At 36.9% G+C, this 21,864-nt stretch overlaps 1 protein-coding gene across 4 annotated transcripts in view; it reads right to left on the bottom strand.

Moving 5' to 3' along the window:
* Positions 1 to 5,311: 5,311 nt before the first annotated feature.
* Positions 5,312 to 21,864, bottom strand: part of LOC127414928 (tyrosine-protein phosphatase non-receptor type 1-like) — a 41,021-nt gene continuing 24,468 nt past the window's right edge. For 2 of the 4 annotated variants that reach the window (XM_051653334.1, XM_051653333.1), the window contains exons 8-11: positions 21,222 to 21,383; positions 20,238 to 20,410; positions 19,296 to 19,528; positions 5,312 to 5,602 (exon numbers count right to left, since the gene is read on the bottom strand). In XM_051653334.1, coding sequence (XP_051509294.1) covers positions 5,532 to 5,602; positions 19,296 to 19,528; positions 20,238 to 20,410; positions 21,222 to 21,383 — 639 coding nt within the window. In that variant the 3' untranslated portion in view covers positions 5,312 to 5,531. Of the gene's footprint in view, positions 5,603 to 16,503; positions 19,529 to 20,237; positions 20,411 to 21,221; positions 21,384 to 21,864 lie in introns of those variants that run through there. The other 2 variants (XM_051653336.1, XM_051653335.1) reach the window with 2 other exon arrangements.

The following is a 21,864-nucleotide window of genomic DNA, read 5'->3' as shown; positions in this document are numbered from 1 at the left end:
TCAAAAGAGCTCACTTCTATGATATTCTGGTCACTAAATATGGCATTTTCCGTGCTGGGTAAAATAATTCTTCTAAACAAACTGCACAATTTGAGGTATCTTTAATGTCCATAGCAAAACATGTGTGGGATGTGTTCCTGCCCAAGTGAAAGGTTAAAGCTGATTTGTGTAATTCTTTGATGTTCAGATACTTTCTCCTATCCCAGGTTAATATGCAGAAACAATTATAAGTAAACCATTTGTAGTTTGATTTTACTGAAAAGTGTTAACATTGCAGTTCTTTGGCACTTTCAACATTCATCTGTTTGTTTTGAGCGACCCGTCCAGCAACATTGGCTTAACCAATGGCATGAGTTTGAGGCGGGACTATCTTTTATCTAGACCAATGTCATGTGTATTCTGTTGATTCATGTCTTTTATTTTGAAATGTTTAGTTCCTGTTTCCTTTGTCATGTGATTCCTGTTTTCCCTCCATGTTCATGTGTCATGTTTTCATTGGTTTATTGTTTAATTTTCTTGTTAGAGTTCTGTTTGTTCATTGGTTTATGTTCTCCCATGTCTTGTATTTAAGCCCTCATGTTTGCATTGTCTAGTTGTCTAGTATTAAATATGAATGTTTATAGTCAAGCTATGTTTGTAGTCAAGTCATAGTCAAGTTCATGGTTCACGTTTGTAGTTAGGGTTTATTGGTTATATTTAATAAACTGCACTTGGGTTCTTCATCTCATCATCGTCTTCATCATTGTCAGCAGTTCCAGCATACGTTACAACCAATGGCGGATGAATGGTTTATTCAGAAAGCTCTTTGAAAACAATGTTTATTTTTTCAATTCTGTTTGATGGTGCTAGTGGTGCAGAAATTACACACTTCCGTTTTAAGTGTTTAGAACAAACTAACTCTAACCCCAATGGTGTCAGTTACGGGTGGGATATATCCCTAATAAATGTTGCCTTTGCTAATTTTGCTCCCACCAGCACTTTTTGAAATTGCTTTCATCAGGTAAACAGCTAATCAAGAAGAAACATCGTCTCGAGCAGGAGCTTCCATTTCGTTCTTGTGTGTTATAAGTGTCGATCCAGCACTGAAGTGTGTTATTTTTTATGTTAAAATGAGTTCTCATTGCAGCTGTTATCAGTGACGGTGAGAGACAGCGGGTGATGATGTTCTCTCTTGCATCCAGCTGCACACTCTACTCAGGCCTTGCTTCACAGGGGGGCCTGGGTGGGCCTGGTCTACCCAATCATGAGTTAGGCCCACCTTGGCAACCACACCCCCACCCACCCCTCTAAGTGATTTGCCCACCCGGAGCATCTCAGCCTGGCTCTACTCACTTCACTGTTGCCCAGCTAGCACTCTTTCCAGTTAAATCCCAAAATAATATGCAAACAGATGTGTCCCAACTGATGATATACATCCACTGACGTACATGTTCAGTCTTCCTTTATTAAATTAATAAGTTATATTAGGAGCTAGATTAGGTCGGATAAGAACCTGGAACTCCTTATAGAGGTGAAAACTTTACAACGAGACCAGTCAGCCAATCTGCTAAAGCTGATTCATGTATTTAACACTAACAAAATCCCAGTACTGACAGTTTTGGTTATCAAAAGAATTATGTGAAATATTTATTGGAGTGCTTGAATTGGTCATCTAGAATGACTATTTATCAACACAGTAATAGAATATTTGATATTATCTGTATATATCCTATTTAATATTCATGAATTTTGCCACTTTGTGTCCCCACCACTTTTTAAAACAAAGTGATGGCCATGCCTAACCCTTTATGAGCAATAATAATAGCAATGCTTGCCCTAACTACTGAGTTATAACCAGCCCATCATTTGTGAACACTTTGATTTGAAGCAGTTTAAGACTAAACCTAAAAATAGTGTCTTAAGACCATAACTGTCTTTGATCTATTTACGCTTGAAGCTTCAGATTTTCTGTTGTCCTGGTAGTCCAAGACTACCATATCGTTTTTAGAGATCGAGCTGTTTTTTTACACTCATAATGTAACTATCTTCTTTACAAACGTTAATTTCCACCTGCCATCGCTCCATCCCCGAGCAGCAAGGGATTCTTAGCCACCCCAGTTAACGGTTGCGTCTGCTCTCTTCACCTCTAACCAAGAGATAGACAATCGTTGCGGGCGGCTCAAAAAAGGCCACCATCAGGATCAGAGGATACTGATATTGGCTGTTGTGTGTTTGTGTACGTAAGCATGAATTACCCCTCTTAAACTCACGTGATGGAATCTTAACTGTCTGATATACACACAGTGGCACTCAACTCAATCTACATCACTATATTGGATCTCTTCCTTCCTGGAGAGATAACGTGAAAAAGAGAATGCAAAAAAGCAGAGAGCAACAGCGTAAACAAAACAAATTTTTTTTAATAATTTTTATAAATGCATGTCAGAATTAAACTGCAGAGAGTTCTTGAAAACACACTGTCATTGAAAGTTAGTGTGTGGATGTAATGGCCATTGCACCTCCTTGAGGTGTTTATAGTATGTCCATTTCAAAAGTATAGCTACAAGAGGTAACAAATATGCGTGTTAACATGATTTTAGTGTGATAAAATCACTTACTAATCTTTTCTGTGTAAAGTTCTATCCAATTTTACAACTTCATTGCTTTGACGATGTAAAACCGTAAACCCTAAAACGACTATATAAACGATGATTTAAATAACTTTATCTCAAATAATACACAAGTTTTCACAGAAGAATTAATGTAAGTGCTTTTATAAAATTATAAGCTGCACATTTCTGCCTGTAAATCCTCAAAACAAAAACAAAACAAAAAATAAATAAATAAATTGGCCCCATTCACTCCCATAGTAAAGTGCCTCACTGTAACCTCAATTTTTGCTTTTTTTTTTTTTTTTACGAAAAGGAGGGCCAAATTGGAGTAATTTTTTGTGGTAAATCAACATTATGCCACAAATGTTGTCAACTGAGCTTAACTTGAATTGAACCCGGAATATTCCTTTGAATCACACTTAAAAATGTCTGAATGTAATTTCATTAGGGTGAAAATATCAAAGCAAGTGGCATTTTTTCAAACAAATAATGCTAGACATTTTCTCAGAATTAACTTAATATTTCTGAGCCACTTTTTCAATTACATTTAAACAACTGGTCTAAAAATAAGAAAGTCTCCAAGCCTCACTTTTTATTTCCATTTTGATCAATAAATGTATTGTTTTATTATTTAAAACCTAAAAAAATAAATAAATGGCGCAATGTTTTGCTTGAAAAATGTGTTTGTGTTTTATATAGTGCAAAAACATTCATACATTTTTAAGTGTGCATATTGGGGCCACTGTATGTTCAAGGGGCAAAGTTAAATTCCAAGAGGATGACATTGACCTGCTTGTGTGACCTTACAAATGCTTGGTTGGACCACTGAGGACACAATAGGTGACATATTGGCTTGTTAAGCTCTTAAGATCTTATATAATGAAACGCCCTTCCTTTTTACAATACTGCATATCTGTTTGAACTTTAAAAACCCTTAGAATGATTACACACATAAGGTCAGTCCTTGACTTTGTTTTATCTTAGTCTCTGATTGTGGGTAGACTCTGTAATATCCTCTTGTGCTAAGCAGTACTGTATATTCTGTTACAGAATCTTGTGAGGGTTAATGGTAGAAATAAACTGAGTTATGAGCATGAAACATGAAACCCCTATGATTGCTCACTTTCAGTTTCCATATGTGATTGAAAGGAGGACTGATACAATAAAAACCAGTCTGATTGTTTCAATGAGTGATCCCAGAAACGCATACAGTAGGTCTATACCCTACTGAACGCTCCTGAAACTCCAGACACACCCATTACAGCCAGACATATGACTCATATATTAGCTATATTCTCAAAGGTTGACAAGGCTCTATTGCACATTAACTAATATGCTTTGCATACATAGCACTTTTTTTTAGATGTCTGATATTAGAGCATTTTAAAAATAGACTTTTATTAATCCAGAGTTACATATCATGGGACAGTGTCACAGATAGATTGTTAATGTTCTGAGATGATCTGCATTGTTATTCGGTATTTATGTTTTTTATCTGTGCCTTTGAAACCTTACTTTAGTTTAAAAGGCCTACAATTAATCCATTATTAGGTATTTCAGTTGAAACCGAAGCTCCAAACTTAAGTAAACACTAATTAAAGTGTTAACTAAACAATTCCATTATATCCTACATTATATCCATTGTAATTAATTTCCACTTGAACTTTTAACATGACTTAGAGATGCCCATGATGCAATCTGGGAAAGATTCCCCAATGAAGGAGGAAACCACAGGAGATGAGAAGATCTTAGTGTTGGACATTTGTGGGTTCTTGGTCATGGTTTTTGCTGCACCTGAGAGAATATCTGCTGAGTCATGTCATCTGACAGAACTTTAGTCATGCTAAGAAACAGAATGGAAATGGAACACAGACACAAAAGATGGGGGGCCTAACAGTTCAAGATGTGTGGTCTGAAAACAGGGGTTTTCAAACTGGGTCCGCAAGGGGGTGCATGTGGGTCTGTGGAAAATTTCAGAGAGAAAAAAAAGTGAAATTATTTGAATTTTGTTCATTCTAAAACTCTGGGATTAACAGCGATTATTTTATTCTATTGACAGCCATAGTTTTAAACAGTAAGAAATAAAAACAAACTGCATATCATTTCATATATTATGAAAAAACATTTCTGTATTTCACTAATCTCTTTACGAGTGACAGTGTATTGTAGTGGGTGATACTTGTCGATTTGCAGGATGCAGACAGAGACACTTGCAAATAGGGAGTCCCTCGCAAGGGGATTATCATACTTGGGGGTCCTTGGCATCATAAAGTTTGAAACCCTTGGTCTGAAAATACCCAGGTAGGGGTGACAGAGGAACTAGAGAGTTCCTGTGGTCAAAGTCTTGCTTGACAAAAATCACTATTTTTGCCCTTGACCAAGGATTTCTATATGGCAGGGGCTTTGCTGGTGCAGGCCTACTTCTGGGGGGTCCTGTAAGACTGAAATCTGTTGTCTTTGCTCATCGGCACTAGGGGCACAGAAGTTTTTGAGCCAATCAACTGAGCTGTAAATGCCATGTGACATATTCACTCTTGAGCCACAGGTAAATGATGTCATAACAATGGTGATTGGTTGATAGCACTGCAAGAATGTGCAAAGTCCCGAGGCCTTCACTTGAAACTTGAAAGGCAGTAGACAGAGAAAATATCAATTTTACATTTCATGCTTTTAATGGGGTAGTTCACCCAAAAATTTTAATTCTCTAATCATTTACTCACCCTCATGCCATCCCAGATGTGTATGACTTTCTTTCTTCTGCTGAACACAAATGGAGATTTTTAGAAGAATACCAAAATATAACTCCTTTCTCACTGTACATCTTGATAACAGCCTCCTTGGCGATCATGATTTCAAGCCTCACTCTCCTGGCCTCATGAGACGCACTAGCGACTGAGGCTAAAGCCATGTCTTTTCTAGCCTCCTTGCTAGCGTGTCCGACTACCATCCCAGGGATTGCTGGTTTGAATCCTGCTTGGGGCGGGTCGAGTAGGAAGGGTCACACCTACAGCCTGCAATGGCAAGATGTACAGTGTAAAAGGAGTTATATTTTGTCTGTTCTCACTTAAAACCAACTGGATCACTTTAGAAGACATTGATTAAACCACTGGAGTCTGATGGCTAACTTTTATGCTGATTTCATTGCATTGTATGGACCTCCAGAGCTGAGATATTCTTAAAAAAATCTTTGTTTGTGTTCAGCAGAAGAAATAAAGTCATACACATCTAGGATATATAGAGTTAATGATGAGAGAATTTTCATTTTTGGGTGATCCTTTAAGGGCCCTTAAAAAAAAGTCACTTGAAAAACATTTACTATAATATAACATCAGACTACAAAGATAATTTTTATTGGCTGTATATTTCAAATCCCGGGTTCAATTCAAGTTAAGCTCAGTTGACATTTGTGGCATATGTTGATTTACTATTTTTAAAAAATGGACTCGTCCTTCCTTTACAGTGAGGCACTTACAATAGAAGTGAATGGGGCCAATCCATAATCGTTAAAATACTCACTGTTTCAAAAGTATAGCCACAAGACTTAAAAAGCCCATATTATGCTTATTTACAGGTTCATAATTTTATTTTGAGGGTCTACTAGAATAGGTTTACCTACTGTACATTGCTGCAGCACCTTTTTCACCCTCTGTCTGAAATGCTCTGTTTTAGCTCCTGCCTCTTTAAAGCCCCCTTTTCCGAAAAGCCCAGTCTGTTCTGATTGGTCAGCTGGCCCAGTCTGTTGTGACTGGTCAACCGTTTAGAGCGTGCATCGGAAATGTAACGACCCTTAACCAAAGTAGCCCTTAGGCGGGCATTATGCAAATGTGTTACATAGTGACATAGCTAAGTCATGGAAGTAATGGCTGGACTGCAAACCAGGCATTTCAGAGAGTTCAGGAGCAGTGTTTTCTGTGGAAGAGAGTAACTCCCTTTAGTGTGGACTTTGTGCTTTGTAATTTTGCAGACCTTTTACATGCACAAACAGCTATATTACACACTAAAGGCAAGGTAAAATCCCAAATGGGAAATGGGTGAAATCCCAAAAAGCATAACAGGGCCTCTTTAAACAATATGCATGTTGACATGATTTTAGTGTGATAAAATCGCTTACAAACATTTTCTGAGCAAAGTTATATTGAGTAAAGTTGCCATGACGAATACGATGTAACGCCATTAACACTGTAATTACATAAAAACGACGATTTAAACAACTTTAAACCCTTCAAAATTTGGCCTCATTCACTTCCATTGTAAGTGCTTCACTGAAACATCTATTTTTGACGAGTGAAAGTTTATTCTATCCAGAATATTCTTTTAATGGAGAAAGATGCTTTTTGGGTCCAGATGGTGTAGTTACAGCATCTACCAGCAGAAGCTAACTGGGTCATGCTAACCAGCCGACTCCTTGCACTTGACCAAAATTAAAGGAGTGGTGGCGGCGGCGGCATAGTGGACTAAAGCACTGATCTGGTAAGTAAAAGGTTGTTGGTTCAATCTCCACAACCACCACCATTGTGTCCTTGAGCAAGGCACTTAACTCCAAGTTGCTCCAGGGGGATTGTCCCTGTAATAAGGGCACTGTAAGTTGCTTTGGATAAAAGTGTCTGCCAAATGCATAAATGTAATGTAAATGTAAAGCCCAGGATGCTGCAAGGGGGACATTTTCACTGTGTAGACATTAAATTGTGTTGAATTTGAAATAGATAGGTGATTAGCATACACAATAACACAGCACACATTAGTTCTCACTGCTGCTCTGTATCTGCATGCAGTCATCAGGGCTAATTTCAGAAGAGTGAAAAACAGACATGATTAGAGTCAGAGAACATGCTCTTTTATGCTTGCATGTCCTGTGTATGAAAATGTCCCCCCATAAATCACATGTAGCAGTGAGCTGCCATGACAACTGTGATGTAAAAGGTGGTGAACGATTGGACTCTTGTTGTGGAACATCTCAACTTTAAGCAGGTCATCATACAGCATTTACATCGCGAGCCACTGCGCACGTCAGCAAGCATGCGTGTGTGTGTCAGTGTGTTTGCAGCAAGAGGAAGGAAGTGCTCTTCGCACAGAAGGGGAAGCACCGAACTGAGCTGTTTACGTAAAGTGCACAACTGCGAGTCAGATCAGCTTCGAGGTGTGATGGAGTGCATGCGCACGCCGTGCACACAGCAAACAGGAAATTACAGCACAATGCTCGTTGTCATGGAGATCAACCTCAAAAATACAAGATGCGGTCGAGGGGTGCCCTCAAACACACTAGCAGTGTCCCCAAACACAATGGCCAGCAACCATTTTTTTTGTTTTTTTTTTGGTCCATTTCCTTATGCGTAAACAAGCAAAACAATGGAAGAACCCATGCAAAGTGCAAATTTTAATTTATTCACTCAAGTAATAGGAACAAAAACTTTTATGATGACATGAAGGTCACAGAGGTTCAACTCTACAATTAAAGCAATATTTCACCCAAAAATGAAAATTCTGTTGCCCACATGTCTTTCAAAAACAGTATGTCTTTCTTTCATGTGAAAATCAAAATCAGATGTTTTAATGAATATCTCAGTCTGTTTTTTTCAATACAATGGCAGTGGATAGTGCCTCACTTTAAAGCTTAAAAGAGGACCCAAAAGTATCATAAAAGTAATCCATGTAATTTGTGCGTCATAATCCATGAAGCGATACGATCAGTTTTGGGTGAGAACAGACCAAAGTCATGATTTGAAGCTTGATTACACTTCCTTGCTGCTCCGCCTGCTCTGCCCATGTACGCACTAATAACAGCATTAACTGAAAGAGATTTTCTTTCATACTGTATATAAGCAAAATTGACATTATAACTGAAATATAACCAAATGAATTGGAATTGAAAGCTTGTGAACTGGAATTGAATCATGATATCGTGATATATCTTATTGTGAGATGGATGGCGATACCCAGCCCTAATGCAGTGCACAGAACTCTGATCATGCGTCAAGCGTGAGGAAGTGTAATGAAGCTTCAAATCATGATCGTGCCTAGTGCCAGGAGACTGCAGATCTCAAGATTTATAGTGAAAAAGGAGGTACATTTTTCATACATATTGTTTCACATATTTTTCAGACACATCAGACTTACATTTTGGTCTGTTCTCACCCAAAATAACTATATCTCTTCAAAAGACATGGATTAAACCACTCGAGTCGTATGTATTACCATTATACTGCCTTTATGTCCTTTAGGATTTTGGAAGTGTTGGTTCCCACTGACTTCTATAAATATATTCACATCATATCTCCATAAAAATATCTTCGTTTGTGTTCCGCAGAAGAAAGAATGTCACAAGTTTGAGACAGCATAAGAGTGAGTAAATTATTAGAGAATTATAATTTTTGGGTGAACTATTACTTTAAGCAATATTGCACAATCAAATTTGTTGTTGAACTGAATATCAGCACGGCTGTGATTCAGCCGTAAGAGGCCGCATAATTGCGAGTGTGATATTGCTTTTTTATTACACGGCTATCTGGAATACTTGATTTGATTCAAATAAAATCCAATAAATCTTTCATGTCCATTCATTTTTTTTAATTTGGCAAGTATTTGTGTAATATGCTGGATAATGAGCAGTCAGATGGTCATTTATTTTACAGTATAAACACCAACAGAAGGTTGAATTCAGCTTTTTCTGGAGACTTCTCTGTCTCTTTCTTCTAAAATAATAAAGTAATTTCAAAATAAATATGTCATGTCCGTTTAATTATTTATTTGGTAAGAAGCCGTGTAATAAGTGGGATGGTATACAGTCAGCCGGTCATTATCGCAAAACAAAACCCCCTCAGGGTAAAACACGACCTGACCACCCTGTCTGGGTTTATTTTGTGATAATGACCGGCTGACTGTAGATTGTCCTTTTTTGGTTCTATATAGAAGAAATAAATATGGAGTAACTTACATTTTAGACAACATGGCCAGTTATTTTGTCTATTCTTGCTACTTTTTAACTATTTTTGCTGATGAAAATACAGTAGGTCCAAAATAAGCCAAATCAGGATCAACCTTTGTATGTCACTGAGCAACACACAGACTGATTGTCTGTCTGGAGTGCTGCAAACAGTGAAGCATATCAGAGCTATTATAATACATATCAGCACTCTTGGAATGGCATTTGTCAAAATAGATTAGAGGATCAGAACCAACAGTTTTTGAACTGAAATGTATTAAAATAGGGACCACAAAAGAGGGTCAATAAAATAACTGGAATTGTCACTGGACAATTTAATTTTGTTTTAATTATTTCTTTATTTTATGTGTTAAAGGTGTACTAGCTACTTAGTGTTTGTTTAAACATCTGCAGTTTGACAATAATCAAAAGTGAGTCAGAACATGAGTCAGACTCATGTTTTTTTACTCTGGAGTTTCCTAAATCTGTTGCACCCAGGACATATTCCAAAAGAAACGGAAATAGGAGGAGAGAGGACAAAGGGAGGTACATACAGGAAAGAGAGACAAATGGAGGAGCAAACCAATGCCATTCCTTATTTATACTGTCACTTATACTGTAACACACAGGCAATTACATGGAACACTGGCCATTTAACCATCCAGAGTATGTCTCTGTGCTTGCTATAAGAGTTAGCAGTGCTCTAAAAAACAAAAATTACAAGCATAAGTAGCACTTGAACCCAAAACTCGCCCCCAGCCCCGGCAGGAGTTTCAAGTTAACTGTCTTTTTAAGAATGTTTCCGGTACTAAGCCCCACCCCTCAATATTTTTTCAGAGTAGCCTGTTCTCTCTTGTCTGTTTTACGTCAAAGTAACACGAGTGTAAGGGAGTGCCCTGACTCATATTCACACAATCACACACAAACATTCCTGAATAGCGTGAACCGCAAGCTGCGTGCACACAAACACATACTTAAGAACACACTCACACCTGTACTGTACGTTTTACCCACAGTAGAATGTGATTGCACAAACAAACACACACACAGACACACTGTGTTGCACAGTCATACAAGTTTACAAAAAGCACTGCTCACTTTACCATATAAAAGGCTCTCTGGAGCAATACCTGTCATTCTTATAATGGCATTATATCTCATAAATAAAATGTTACTCTTTCCTGATGATTTACGCACATCCAAGTTCATTCTAAAAATGCATCCATCTAATTGAGGAGTATCTACATCTTGAGGAGTTTTCCCTTGCCACCGTCACCACTGACTTGCTCACTGAGGGGTTTGTAAGGCATTATTACACGTAAAGCTGCTTTGGGCCAACATGTATTTTGAAAAGCAGAATACAAATAAGTTGAAAATGAAAAAACTAATTAAGATAATGCAGTCCTGATGAGACTGTAATCATTTGCAGCTGCTACTATTTTGATTAAATCCAAAATAGTTAAGTTGGAGTGTGTGTGTGGCAGTGTCAACTGAATCAGTTTTATCAGTCTATTATTGACATTTTATTTCTGTAGGCTACTGTTATTTGTTTAAGATCAAGGGATGTGGGTGTGTCTCGTAGATAATAAAATATCTATGGGCTGAAATATTTTTCAACCATTTCTTTTCAATAAGGAAATAAGAAACAGTTAATAAACTGCTCAAACAGCCCAAAACTCAATTCCAAACTGCTGAATCACCATGAAAGACAAAAGGATAGAGAGAGAGAGAGAGAGAGAGAGAGAGAGAGAGAGAGAGAGAGAGAGAGAGAGAGAGAGAGAGAGATGACAGCAATTCAGGGGAAGAAAGGATATAACATACAGCTACATATAGGCTATAAGCTACGTCACAGGAAATGGAATGAGCAGCTTGGCAAATGCAACATAAATCATACTGTACCACTAATTAATACATTCCAAGGATGTGTTTAGGCACGAACTGAATATTGACTGATGTTCTAGAACATTGTAGACCGGTATAAACCAACACAAACCAGTACATTACAGTAAAGACAGGTTTAGGAAACCATAAACCAGACCCGTCAGACCAGTACAGACCAGAAGCCAGTGAAGAACACCATTAACTCAACCTAGCAGAAACGTGTGCAAAACAGCGCAGGAATTGGATAATAACATCCCCTTCCTACATACACAGGTAAAATGAATGCCCATTTTTCAGTTTGAGTTGTAAAAACAAGCAAGGAATCAACATGATTCCTTCAAGGGACATTGTCAGTAGGAGCTGTGTCTAGCAGAAAACACCTTGGCAGCCTAAATCTCGCGAGAGTCTTATTCGCTGTGACTAAAGATAGGTTTAAGGATATATTTAGTTGTAGAGTTAAGGTTAGGGTATGTTTAAGGGTAGGTGTAGGGTTTCTGTAGGACTCCAAATAAACAATAAACACAGCGTGTGAACGTCGCATGCGGCTCTCGCGAGATTTTGGGTAACCGGGAGGTTATCTTCTAGACACGAGCGTCAATAGGGGTAGGTAAGGTTTACAGGAAATGCATGCATGGGTATGACACACAAACAAGCACGTACACAAGAGAAAGAATTATAGACTTGTGTTATACAGTGGTGATTTCGCGGGTGTATAAACATTTCGGCATCTGCATATCTGCTCTGTGAATATGCTAAAACTATTTTAAAAAATGTTTAATATTACAAAAGGGCACTGAAAATTAACAAATATATTGAATACATACTATTATATTGTGATGACTCGGGTTCCGACAAATTGAAAGTAAAAAGGAGCTATTTTAGTTCAGTTATTGGGAAAAACCCAACTGAAATTCATAGCCAAGGATTGAGTTACTTAATCCTAAAGTGCCCTCCTCTGGCCACTTTAAGTTCTCAAAATACATTAAAATGCAGTTCACACAATACAAACACCTGTACTATAATTCATATTTTTTTTTAGTTTCTGAGTTCAAAGTAATTTAGATTTTTATTTTATTTTATTTTATTTTATTTTTTTATTAATTTTTTTAGGCTAAATATAAAAAATATCTAAGTGGTTTAACCACCCTGAGATGGTAAAAATATATATAATTAAAAGCTGAAATTCAAAAAAAAAAAAAAAAAGTTAGTATTAGTAGTTTGGACTAATTTATTATTTCCTTAATTTTTTAAAAAAAAATCTAAATTACTTTGAACAGTAAAACAATTTTGTTTTAAAATATCAATATTTAAAAACTTTTGTCCTCCAAATATAAGTCATGTGGTGTAACCAGAATGCAGGTAGACATTCTATTTTCATGTGGCAAAAAAAATAAATAATAATAATAATAATAATAATAACAATAAATAAATACAGAGATGACACCTATAGACCCTCATGAAGGTGTGTGAAGTTTGAAAAAATATCAGATATTTTGACATTTTGGTGAAAAAGCACATTTTGTTTAGGTCAAACGGAGTAACCTTGAAAAAAATTCTTTAATCTGTAAAAGTATGTTTTTTTTTTTTTACTTGAAAAAGTTTTTGAAAACACACTCAAAATTAAAGATTGAATTGTGTACTGTCACTTGTATTCAGTGTGCAAGGAAAGTGTTTTAAGTCAGTAAATCATAATTTTTTTTAACGCTTTTAATGTTTTTTTTTGTTGTTGTTTTTTTTAATGATGAAACCAACATTGACACAATGATTGCATTTATATAAACTCAAGATTTTTTAAAGATTTCTTATTTTTATCACATCGGACAAACCTTTTTTGTCAATGACCCACATACAATCTTTGCACCAGCAAATACTGTACATAAGGGCCATAACCACCATAGAGACTGAGAAGGACACAACATTCAGAATAGTGGAGCTCAATATGTTTTTTTCAATGACTGATTCAAAACTTAGATAACTTGTCTTCCACGACCTTATATTTATTTCAATATATTTAATATTCAATCAATATTTAATGAATCAGTCCTTGCATTACATCCTCTCTGTCATCACTGGGGCCTCCAGTCTTTTGATACAACCCTGTAAGTCAAATTCACTGTGACATTTTGAATGTGGTATTAAATGTGAGCCTTAACTTCATAGTAAAAAGGATGATGCAACAGCACATGAAACAAGCTCAAACTACACTGCACTTAACACATTTTTGAATGTATAATCTATTATTTAGATTTACTTTACCATTAGAACTCAATGAGAGCTCCTTAATTTATACTTTTTAAAGTTTCAGGTATGAGATCTTCTCTTTGCAAAACCAAATATCTGAGCAACTTCCCTCACCATTGCAGTCAGGCAGAGGATGAAACGCATTCTGCAATAAGGATAAAATCAAAACGGACGAATCAGAGAAGTATAAGTTTATTACAAAAGCGTCTGCTCTGTGTTCCATCCAAAAATAAAATTTCAAATGTCAATACATCCAGCCGGAACAAAGCATATGCTTTTCTTACAAAAAACAAACAGATAACATTAAAAAGGAAAAAAACAGGATGGTGGGGAAAAGGAGCCTCACACAGAAAGACCCAGGATGTTTTCACACGTCTACCAATCCAGAAATAACTGAATATGACAAACAAGGACACAGACAAATAATTTTCTCTATATATGTGTGTAAAAGCTGGCAAGAAGAGACTTTACATTCTGTAGTCCAGCTACTGGACCAGATTCTGGAAGTGAATAAGAAAGTCACTACAATTGATGGTGGCATCAATTTAACAAGAGCTTCAGTGTGTGTGAAACATTTATCCCAACCTACAAAAAGGAAAACTACCCAACAGCCCAAAATTGCAATACTGGACTGGTCAAGTAGTAGTCAAAGAGCTGTCACAATTATGCTTAAAGGACATAAACAACAAAGTGGATTCTCACCTGGCCTCAATATATACACTGCCGTTCAAAAGTTTGGGGTCACTTGACTGAAATATTCTCATGATCTTAAAAACCTTTTGATCTGAAGGCGTATGCTTAAATGTTTGAAATTAGTTTTGTTGGCAAAAATATAATTGTGCCAACATATTAATTTATTTCATTATAAAACTAAAATTTAATAAAAACAAAATAAAATGAAAGATGACTTGGACCAAATAATAAAGCAGCCAATAAGTGCCCAACATAGATGGAAACTCCTTCAATACTGTTTAAAAAGCATCCCAGGGTGATACCTCAAGAAGTTGGTTGAGAAAATGTCAAGAGTACATGTCTGAAAATTCTGGGCAAAGGGTGATGCTAAAATATAACACAGTTTTGATTTATTTTTAACACAATTCCTATAGTTCCATTTCTGTTCTTCCATAGTTTTGATGACTTTACTATTATTCTAAAATGTGAATAAAGAAATAATAATAAAGAATGAGTAAGTGACCCCAAACTTTTGACCGGTAGTGTGTGTGTGTGTGTGTGTATATATAAATATATATATAAGGGGCTTTATTTGTTCTTGGGTAATCTTTAACATTTAACTACATTAGTTACATGAACTATGAACAATACTTTTACAGCACTTATTAATAAAGATTAATTTCAACATATAAATGTTTAACATTAAAAGTTGCATAAATTAACATTATGAACAACTGTCAAATGTGTATGTTATATACATATATACACACACACATATATATATATATATATATATATATATATATATATATATATATATATATATATATATATATATATATATATATATATATATATAACACACACACACACACACCGATCAGCCACAACAAAACTACCTGCCTAATATTGTGTAGGTCCCCCTCGTGCCACCAAAACAGCGCCAACCTGCATCTCAGAATAGCATTCTGAGATGATATTCTTCTCACCACAATTGTACAGAGTGGTTATCTGAGTTATCGTAGACTTTGTCAGTTCGAAACAGTCTGGCCATTCTCTGTTGACCTCTCTCATCAACAAGGCATTTCCATCCACAGAACTGCCACTCACTGGATGTTTTTTGTTTTTGGCACCATTCTGAATAAATTACAGAGACTGTTGTGTGTGAAAATCCCAGGAGATCAGCAGTTACAGAAATACTCAGACCAGCCCATCTGGCACCAACAATCATGCCATGGTCCAAATCACTGAGATCAAATTTTTTTCCCCATTCTGATGGTTGATGTGAACATTAACTGAAGCTCCTGACCTGTATCTGCTTGATTTTATGCACTGCACTGCTGCCACATGATTGGCTGATTAGATAATCACATGGATGATTGATGGTGTCAGACAGGCTGGTTTGAGTATTTCTGTAACTGCTGATCTCCTGGGATTTTCACACACAACAGTCTCAGGAATTTACTCGGAATGGTGCCAAAAACAAAAAACCTCCAGTGAGTGGCAGTTCTGTGGATGGAAATGCCTTGTTGATGAGAGAGATCAACAGAGAATGGCCAGACTGGTTTCAACTGACAAAGTCTACGGTAACTCAGATAACTGCTCTGTACAATTGTGGTGAGAAGAATATCATCTCAGAATGCTATCCTGAGATGTGGGTTGGTGCTGTTTTGGCGGCACGAGGGGACCTACACAATATTAGGCAGGTGGTTTTAATGTTGTGGCTGATTGGTGTATATATATATTGTATATTTATACACACACACTCAAAAAATATGAGTCTATTTTTTAAGATTTATGCATTTCAATTTCATAACAAAATTCCATCAAATTGAGTGGAGTAATTTTTAACAAAATTAAATTAATAAAACTAAAATATTTAAGGTATTTTTTTTTCTTTTCTTAAAGATGACTTAATTCAATTTGAAGCAATTTTGTGAAATTAAAATACATAAATCTTATTTTTTGAGTGTATACGTAAATTAACTTTAAGATAAATAAATGCTCTGAATAATATTGTTCATTGTTAGTTCATGATATACCCAATGCATTTACTAATGCTAACGAACATAACCTAATTGTAAAGTGTTACCTAAATGTTTATGTCCACCTGCTGTTAATCTCTCAGGATAAAAATTACTATGACAAAAACATGAATACAAAAACAGTAAAACAGAAAAGACAGCTCACTGTCACTGATCTTTTTCTGTCCATTCATTCTGTGCTGGTGTTTTGTTTTTGGTTACAACTTTCATCAAATCATTTTATATGGACCAGAAGCATCTGAATGTATATGTATTGCAGCAGACAAAAAGTGAGACAGAAATTAAAATCCAAAGCAAAAGCACCAACCCCAGTGAAATTCTACATTATACTCGAAACATGCTGGTCTGACTTTGCTACACTTTTGTTTATTTAATTTGGCCTGAAAAAAATAAAAGATTGTGGTTACATGAAGCCATTACTTACAGCTTCCCCTCAATTGCTGGAGCTCTAAGACATAGGTTTACTCAAAATCTAGAGTAAAGACCCACCAAATGCAGAAAATGAGGGCCAGTACAGAGGCTGCTAGATTGTAATTGAACATTTCGATTAAGTAAGGCAGACCTGCAATAAGACAGTGACCCAAAGAGAGACAGAGCCACCTGCAGTGAGCTCTAGTTTGACTCAACTGGAAGGCTGCAGTTACTTTTATTGCACTGAAACTCTGGAAAAGCAATCAATAGGCTGGATGGGATTTGACTGAGGTTTGTGCTGAATGTGGCATCCAAAGGTAAAAAGGATAGTTCACACAAAAATGAAAATTCTGTGATTATTTATTCACCCACATATTATTCCAAACAATCATGGCATTCTTTTTTTCAGTGAAACACGAAATGAGACTTTAGGCAAAATGAAAGGGACTGACAGCCTCAGTCCCCATTAAATTTCATAGAAAAAAAAAAGAGCAGCGTCATCATTCTTCCAAATTTCTTCTTATACAGGTTTGGAACTTCATGAGGGTGAGTAAATAATGACAATTTCTATTTTGGTTGGAATGAACCCTTTAAGACACCAGCTCCAAAAGTTTTAAAATGTTCTGAACCATCTGGTCAGCAGGAAACAGATTTGGAGATAAAGGAAAACAATATGCCAGAATAAGACTCAACAGCAACAAATGAATGAATGAGGACAGTGCATCAGTCACTTGCTTGAGCATTTTACATTGTCTCTGGTCTCAGACAGGTGAAGTGGCAGTATCACCTTTGGGGTACACACAAAAGCTGAGGGAAAAATAATGAAAAAAAGAGAGAGAAAGAGGGAGGGAGAGAGAGAGAGAGTGAAAAGGAGGGAAGGTTCAGTCTACAAGTTTGGGATGTTTCCACTGAGAAACATCAGGTTTAAAGAGATAATTTTCATTTTTGTGTGAACTATCTCATCATTCACTCACCCTCATGCCATCCCAGATGTGCATGACTTTCATTTTTCTGCTGAACACAAATTAAGATTTAGAAGAATATCTCAGATCTGTAGATTTATCCAATGCAAGTGAATGGTGACCAGACCTTTGTAGCTCAAATAACATAAAAGAAACATAAAAGTAATGCATATGACTCCAGTGGTTAAATTCATGCCCTCAGAAGCGAGGTGTGGGTGAGAAACAGATCAAAATTTCAGCCTTTTTTTTTATTTTATTTTTTTTACTACAAATCTTCACTTTCACTTTTACATCTGAAAATCACATGCAGTGCCTGTTTAGTTTCACTTTCATTAAGAGATTTAAATATTGTTCTGTTTCTCACCCACACCTATCATATCGCATGGATTTGACCACTGAAGTCTTATTGATTACTTTTATGCTTCATTTATGTGCTTTTTGGACCTTCAAAGATCTGGCCACCATTCACTTGCATTGAAGGGCCTACAGAGCTGAGAGATTCTTATAAAAAAATCTTAATTAGTGTTCTGCAGAAGAAAGTCCTACACATCTGGGATAGTATGAGGGTGAGTAAATGATGAGAGAATTGTCATTTTGGGGTGAAAAATCCCTTTAAATTTAGAGTTCACCAAAAAAAAAAAAAAAAAACAACAACAACAAAACAATGTCATTTCCTCACTCTCATGTTGTTCCAAACACATTTGACTTTCTTCCATGGTAGACTAAAGATGACGGTAGGCAGTATGCTTGGAACTGACAGCCTTAATCATTCACTCAGCCTTTTTTCCATACAATGAAATTAAATGGTGACTGAGGCTGTCATTCAGCTCAATATATTTTGAGTGTGTGTGTGTGTTCCACAGAAGAAATACAGTCATATGAATTATGAACAACTTGAGGGTGTTACTGATGAAAAAATATTTTCATTTTTTGGGTGAACTATCCCTATAAGACAGACCACTTGATCTGATTATAGACACACAAGACTCTTCACAAAGTCTTTTTCTCTGACACACACATACATATACAGGTTTCTCTCATGTACAGCAGGTCTGTGTTCAGCATGTATAAGAATGACGTCCCCTTGACTTTGAGAGGAGCTCATCTTCTGTACAGCTCCATTTGGAACATCTGAAGACCAACACTGATAGTCATCAGACTGACAATGCAAAGTTACATATGACTGAAATACATATACATAAACAAAATTTCCCTTAATTACTGCAGCAATGACAGAGTCTTTTGGATTTGCTTTACCTGTGTGTAACGTTTGGGTAGTAACACCTGAATTGTGAGGCCCTGAGGTTTTGAACGGACACACAGGTTTATAAAAGTGTGTGTGTAAGAGTGTGTGACAAAGTGTGTTTGGAGAAAAACAACAGCAGTTTGGCTGAGAAAAGCCTCTTAAAACTCTCCAGATTTTAACAGCTGAGAAAGTGTGCGTATCTGTGTATGTCTCTCACTCTCTTTTCCCCCAACAACCAGCAGATAGAGGGATAGAGAAAGAGAGAGATGAGCCGAGATGGAAAGAAAGCGCATCAGTGGAAATAGGTACGGTAACAGACGTAAGCACCTAGAGCCAGTGCTGTGCACAAGCACACGTTGGACAGCAGGGGGCTCCAGGCTCCATGGGCATCATCTGAAGGTGGAGTCTTGGGAGGGGAATGCGCAGGTTTGGGAGGGGCTTCTGTCGCAATGATGGGGTTGTCGGGCTGTTCGCTTGGCAACGTTGTCACTCCAACCTCACCAGCTGCACCAGCAGCCCGTCTGCGAACGTCTGGCCAATCTGTGAATGTCTGAGGCGCACTAAAAACACATCAGAATGAAGATTTTAACATTTTGACGTTTACATTTATGCATGTTGCAGACGCTTTCAACAAAGCAGTGCATTTAAGTTATGCATTTTTATCAGTATTTGCGCAACCTGGGAATCAAACCCATGACGTTGCTAGTGCTATTCTCTACCAGTTGAGCTATAGAAACACATCACAAGATATGAGCGGTCCTTGCACATGCAAAACTGGCTGACATAGTGCTATTGTGTGGATGGTTGCTAGGATGTTACTACATAAGTCAAAAGAGAACACTCCCCAAGTCTTTGTTATAGGGTCCCTCTTATTATATTCAGGTCTCTTCTTCAATGCAAGTCTATGGGATTTCTTTTCTCCTATTTTATCATTTGCCAGAAGAAAATTCTATCGCTTAGAAAAGTGATAACACACCCGATTGCTGGGATTATTCAGGTCCATAGCACATGAACATGCAGGACAGGTTACGCACCGACTGAGTTAAGTACCAAGATTTTAGAACAAATGAGCAACAGTAATAGTCATTTTAGAATGGATTTTAAAGTATACAAATTAAATATTACCTTTCCAATTCAATCATTACATTTACATTTTAATCATTTCACAATTTATTTTAAGAACATATGAACAGACTGTAGCTGTTTAAGTATAATCCTTGGGTGTGCACAGGCAATACCAGACAGAAAGAAAGGTACTACAAGGTTTACCTGTTTGCACTGATTTCTATGCTGTTCTTTGTTGTCTCAGTGAAGAAGTGTGCAGGGTCAGAGTTCACAAAGTCACCTGCGCCATTAGGGGGGTTAAGTGAGGGTCGTGGCCTGGGAGGAGGAGTGAATTCAGGGGGGAGGTCCTCCTCATTCGATAACTCCTTCCATGACTCCTATATACAGCACACATGAATACATGCACACAAACATTTAACTTACAGATACATCCATCGCATCCTCAGCAAACAGTACAGAAATGTAACAACTTAGGACACCCAATTTAAATGTTTACGGTGCACTCAGTAATTTTTTCCCTCATTAAAAAAGTTTTAAAGCTCATAAAGAAATTAATTTAATTAAACGTATAACATTTTGAGCCTTGAGACACCAGTCATATAAGTAACCTTATAAAAGCTGTTTTATTCTACATGGAGAGGGTCCCCTCATGGGGGCTGCCATGTTAGGATCACATGACATGCCAAATATTTCTCACTTAACCTCAGTAACCACTTTCACTCATGGATTAAATTAATCATGGCTGACTGTGAATGGTGATTTTCTCAGTGGCATTGGTAACTAAAAACATTACATTTGCATCCATGCCATTAGGTGTCAGGGTAAGTCCAAGATCACAATTTTAATTTAATTAATTTAATTTAATAAATTTTATTTTATTTATTTATCACAAATTATACATTTGCACATATACAGTGAAATTCTTTTTTTTCACATATCCCAGCTAAGCTGGGGTCAGAGCACAGGGTCAGCCATGATACGGCGCCCCTGGAGCAGATAGGGTCAAGGGCCTTGCTCAAGGGCCCAACAGTGGCATCTTGGCAGTGCTGGGGCTTGAACCCCCAACCTTCTGATCAGTAACCCAGAGCATTAACCGCTAAGCCACCACTGCCCCAGATGACATAAACAAAAACATTACTGAGTGCACCTATAAAATATATTGGTCACTTTTACATGGCCTTGCATTACCTGTACAGAAGTGTCTCCCATGATGTATTTGGCACCCTCTATGACAGCGAGGTAAGAGAAACGCAGCTGATCAGCTGTTTGTATCAGACCCATGCGGTATTGTCGCATTTCCAACAATACCTCTTGGATGCGTACTGATGATGGATCTTTCCTTTGAGACATCTGAGAACACAGCAGTTATTTAGGAGACATAAGGAGACTGTCTGCTGAGCTCCAAGTCCTGTGCTGTTCATCAACAAGCTCATCAAGAGTGACTGTGTCAAGTTAGTTATATATACGTAAATAAAGACTTCCAGCAGGTTTCAAGACTTAGGAAGTCAAAAGAACCAGTACATTGGCTACGTTCAAACCACAGCTTTATGTGACCCAAATCTGATTTTTTTGTCAGGTTGTTAACATGATATTTTAAATGTAGCCCATATCAGATACTGGTCTTAACAGCCAACACTCTTAAACTGCCTAGTATGAGTACAACACTCCCTACTTGGGAGTATAACAAACTCTGGCATTTTCATCATTATAATATGAATAATTAATTAAATAGCATTTAAAATGTAATTAGCTGTTTTTTTGTTTAAAAGTGGATAGGACAATTAATGCCTATATATCTAATAATATGTCATCAAGTTACGGTGAAAGACCA

The sequence above is a fragment of the Myxocyprinus asiaticus genome, chromosome 24, assembly GCF_019703515.2.
Source record: "Myxocyprinus asiaticus isolate MX2 ecotype Aquarium Trade chromosome 24, UBuf_Myxa_2, whole genome shotgun sequence".
Classification (NCBI taxonomy): Eukaryota; Metazoa; Chordata; class Actinopteri; order Cypriniformes; family Catostomidae; genus Myxocyprinus; species Myxocyprinus asiaticus.
Note: the sequence above shows the minus strand (reverse complement) of the source record. Positions and strands in the feature narration are given on the sequence as shown.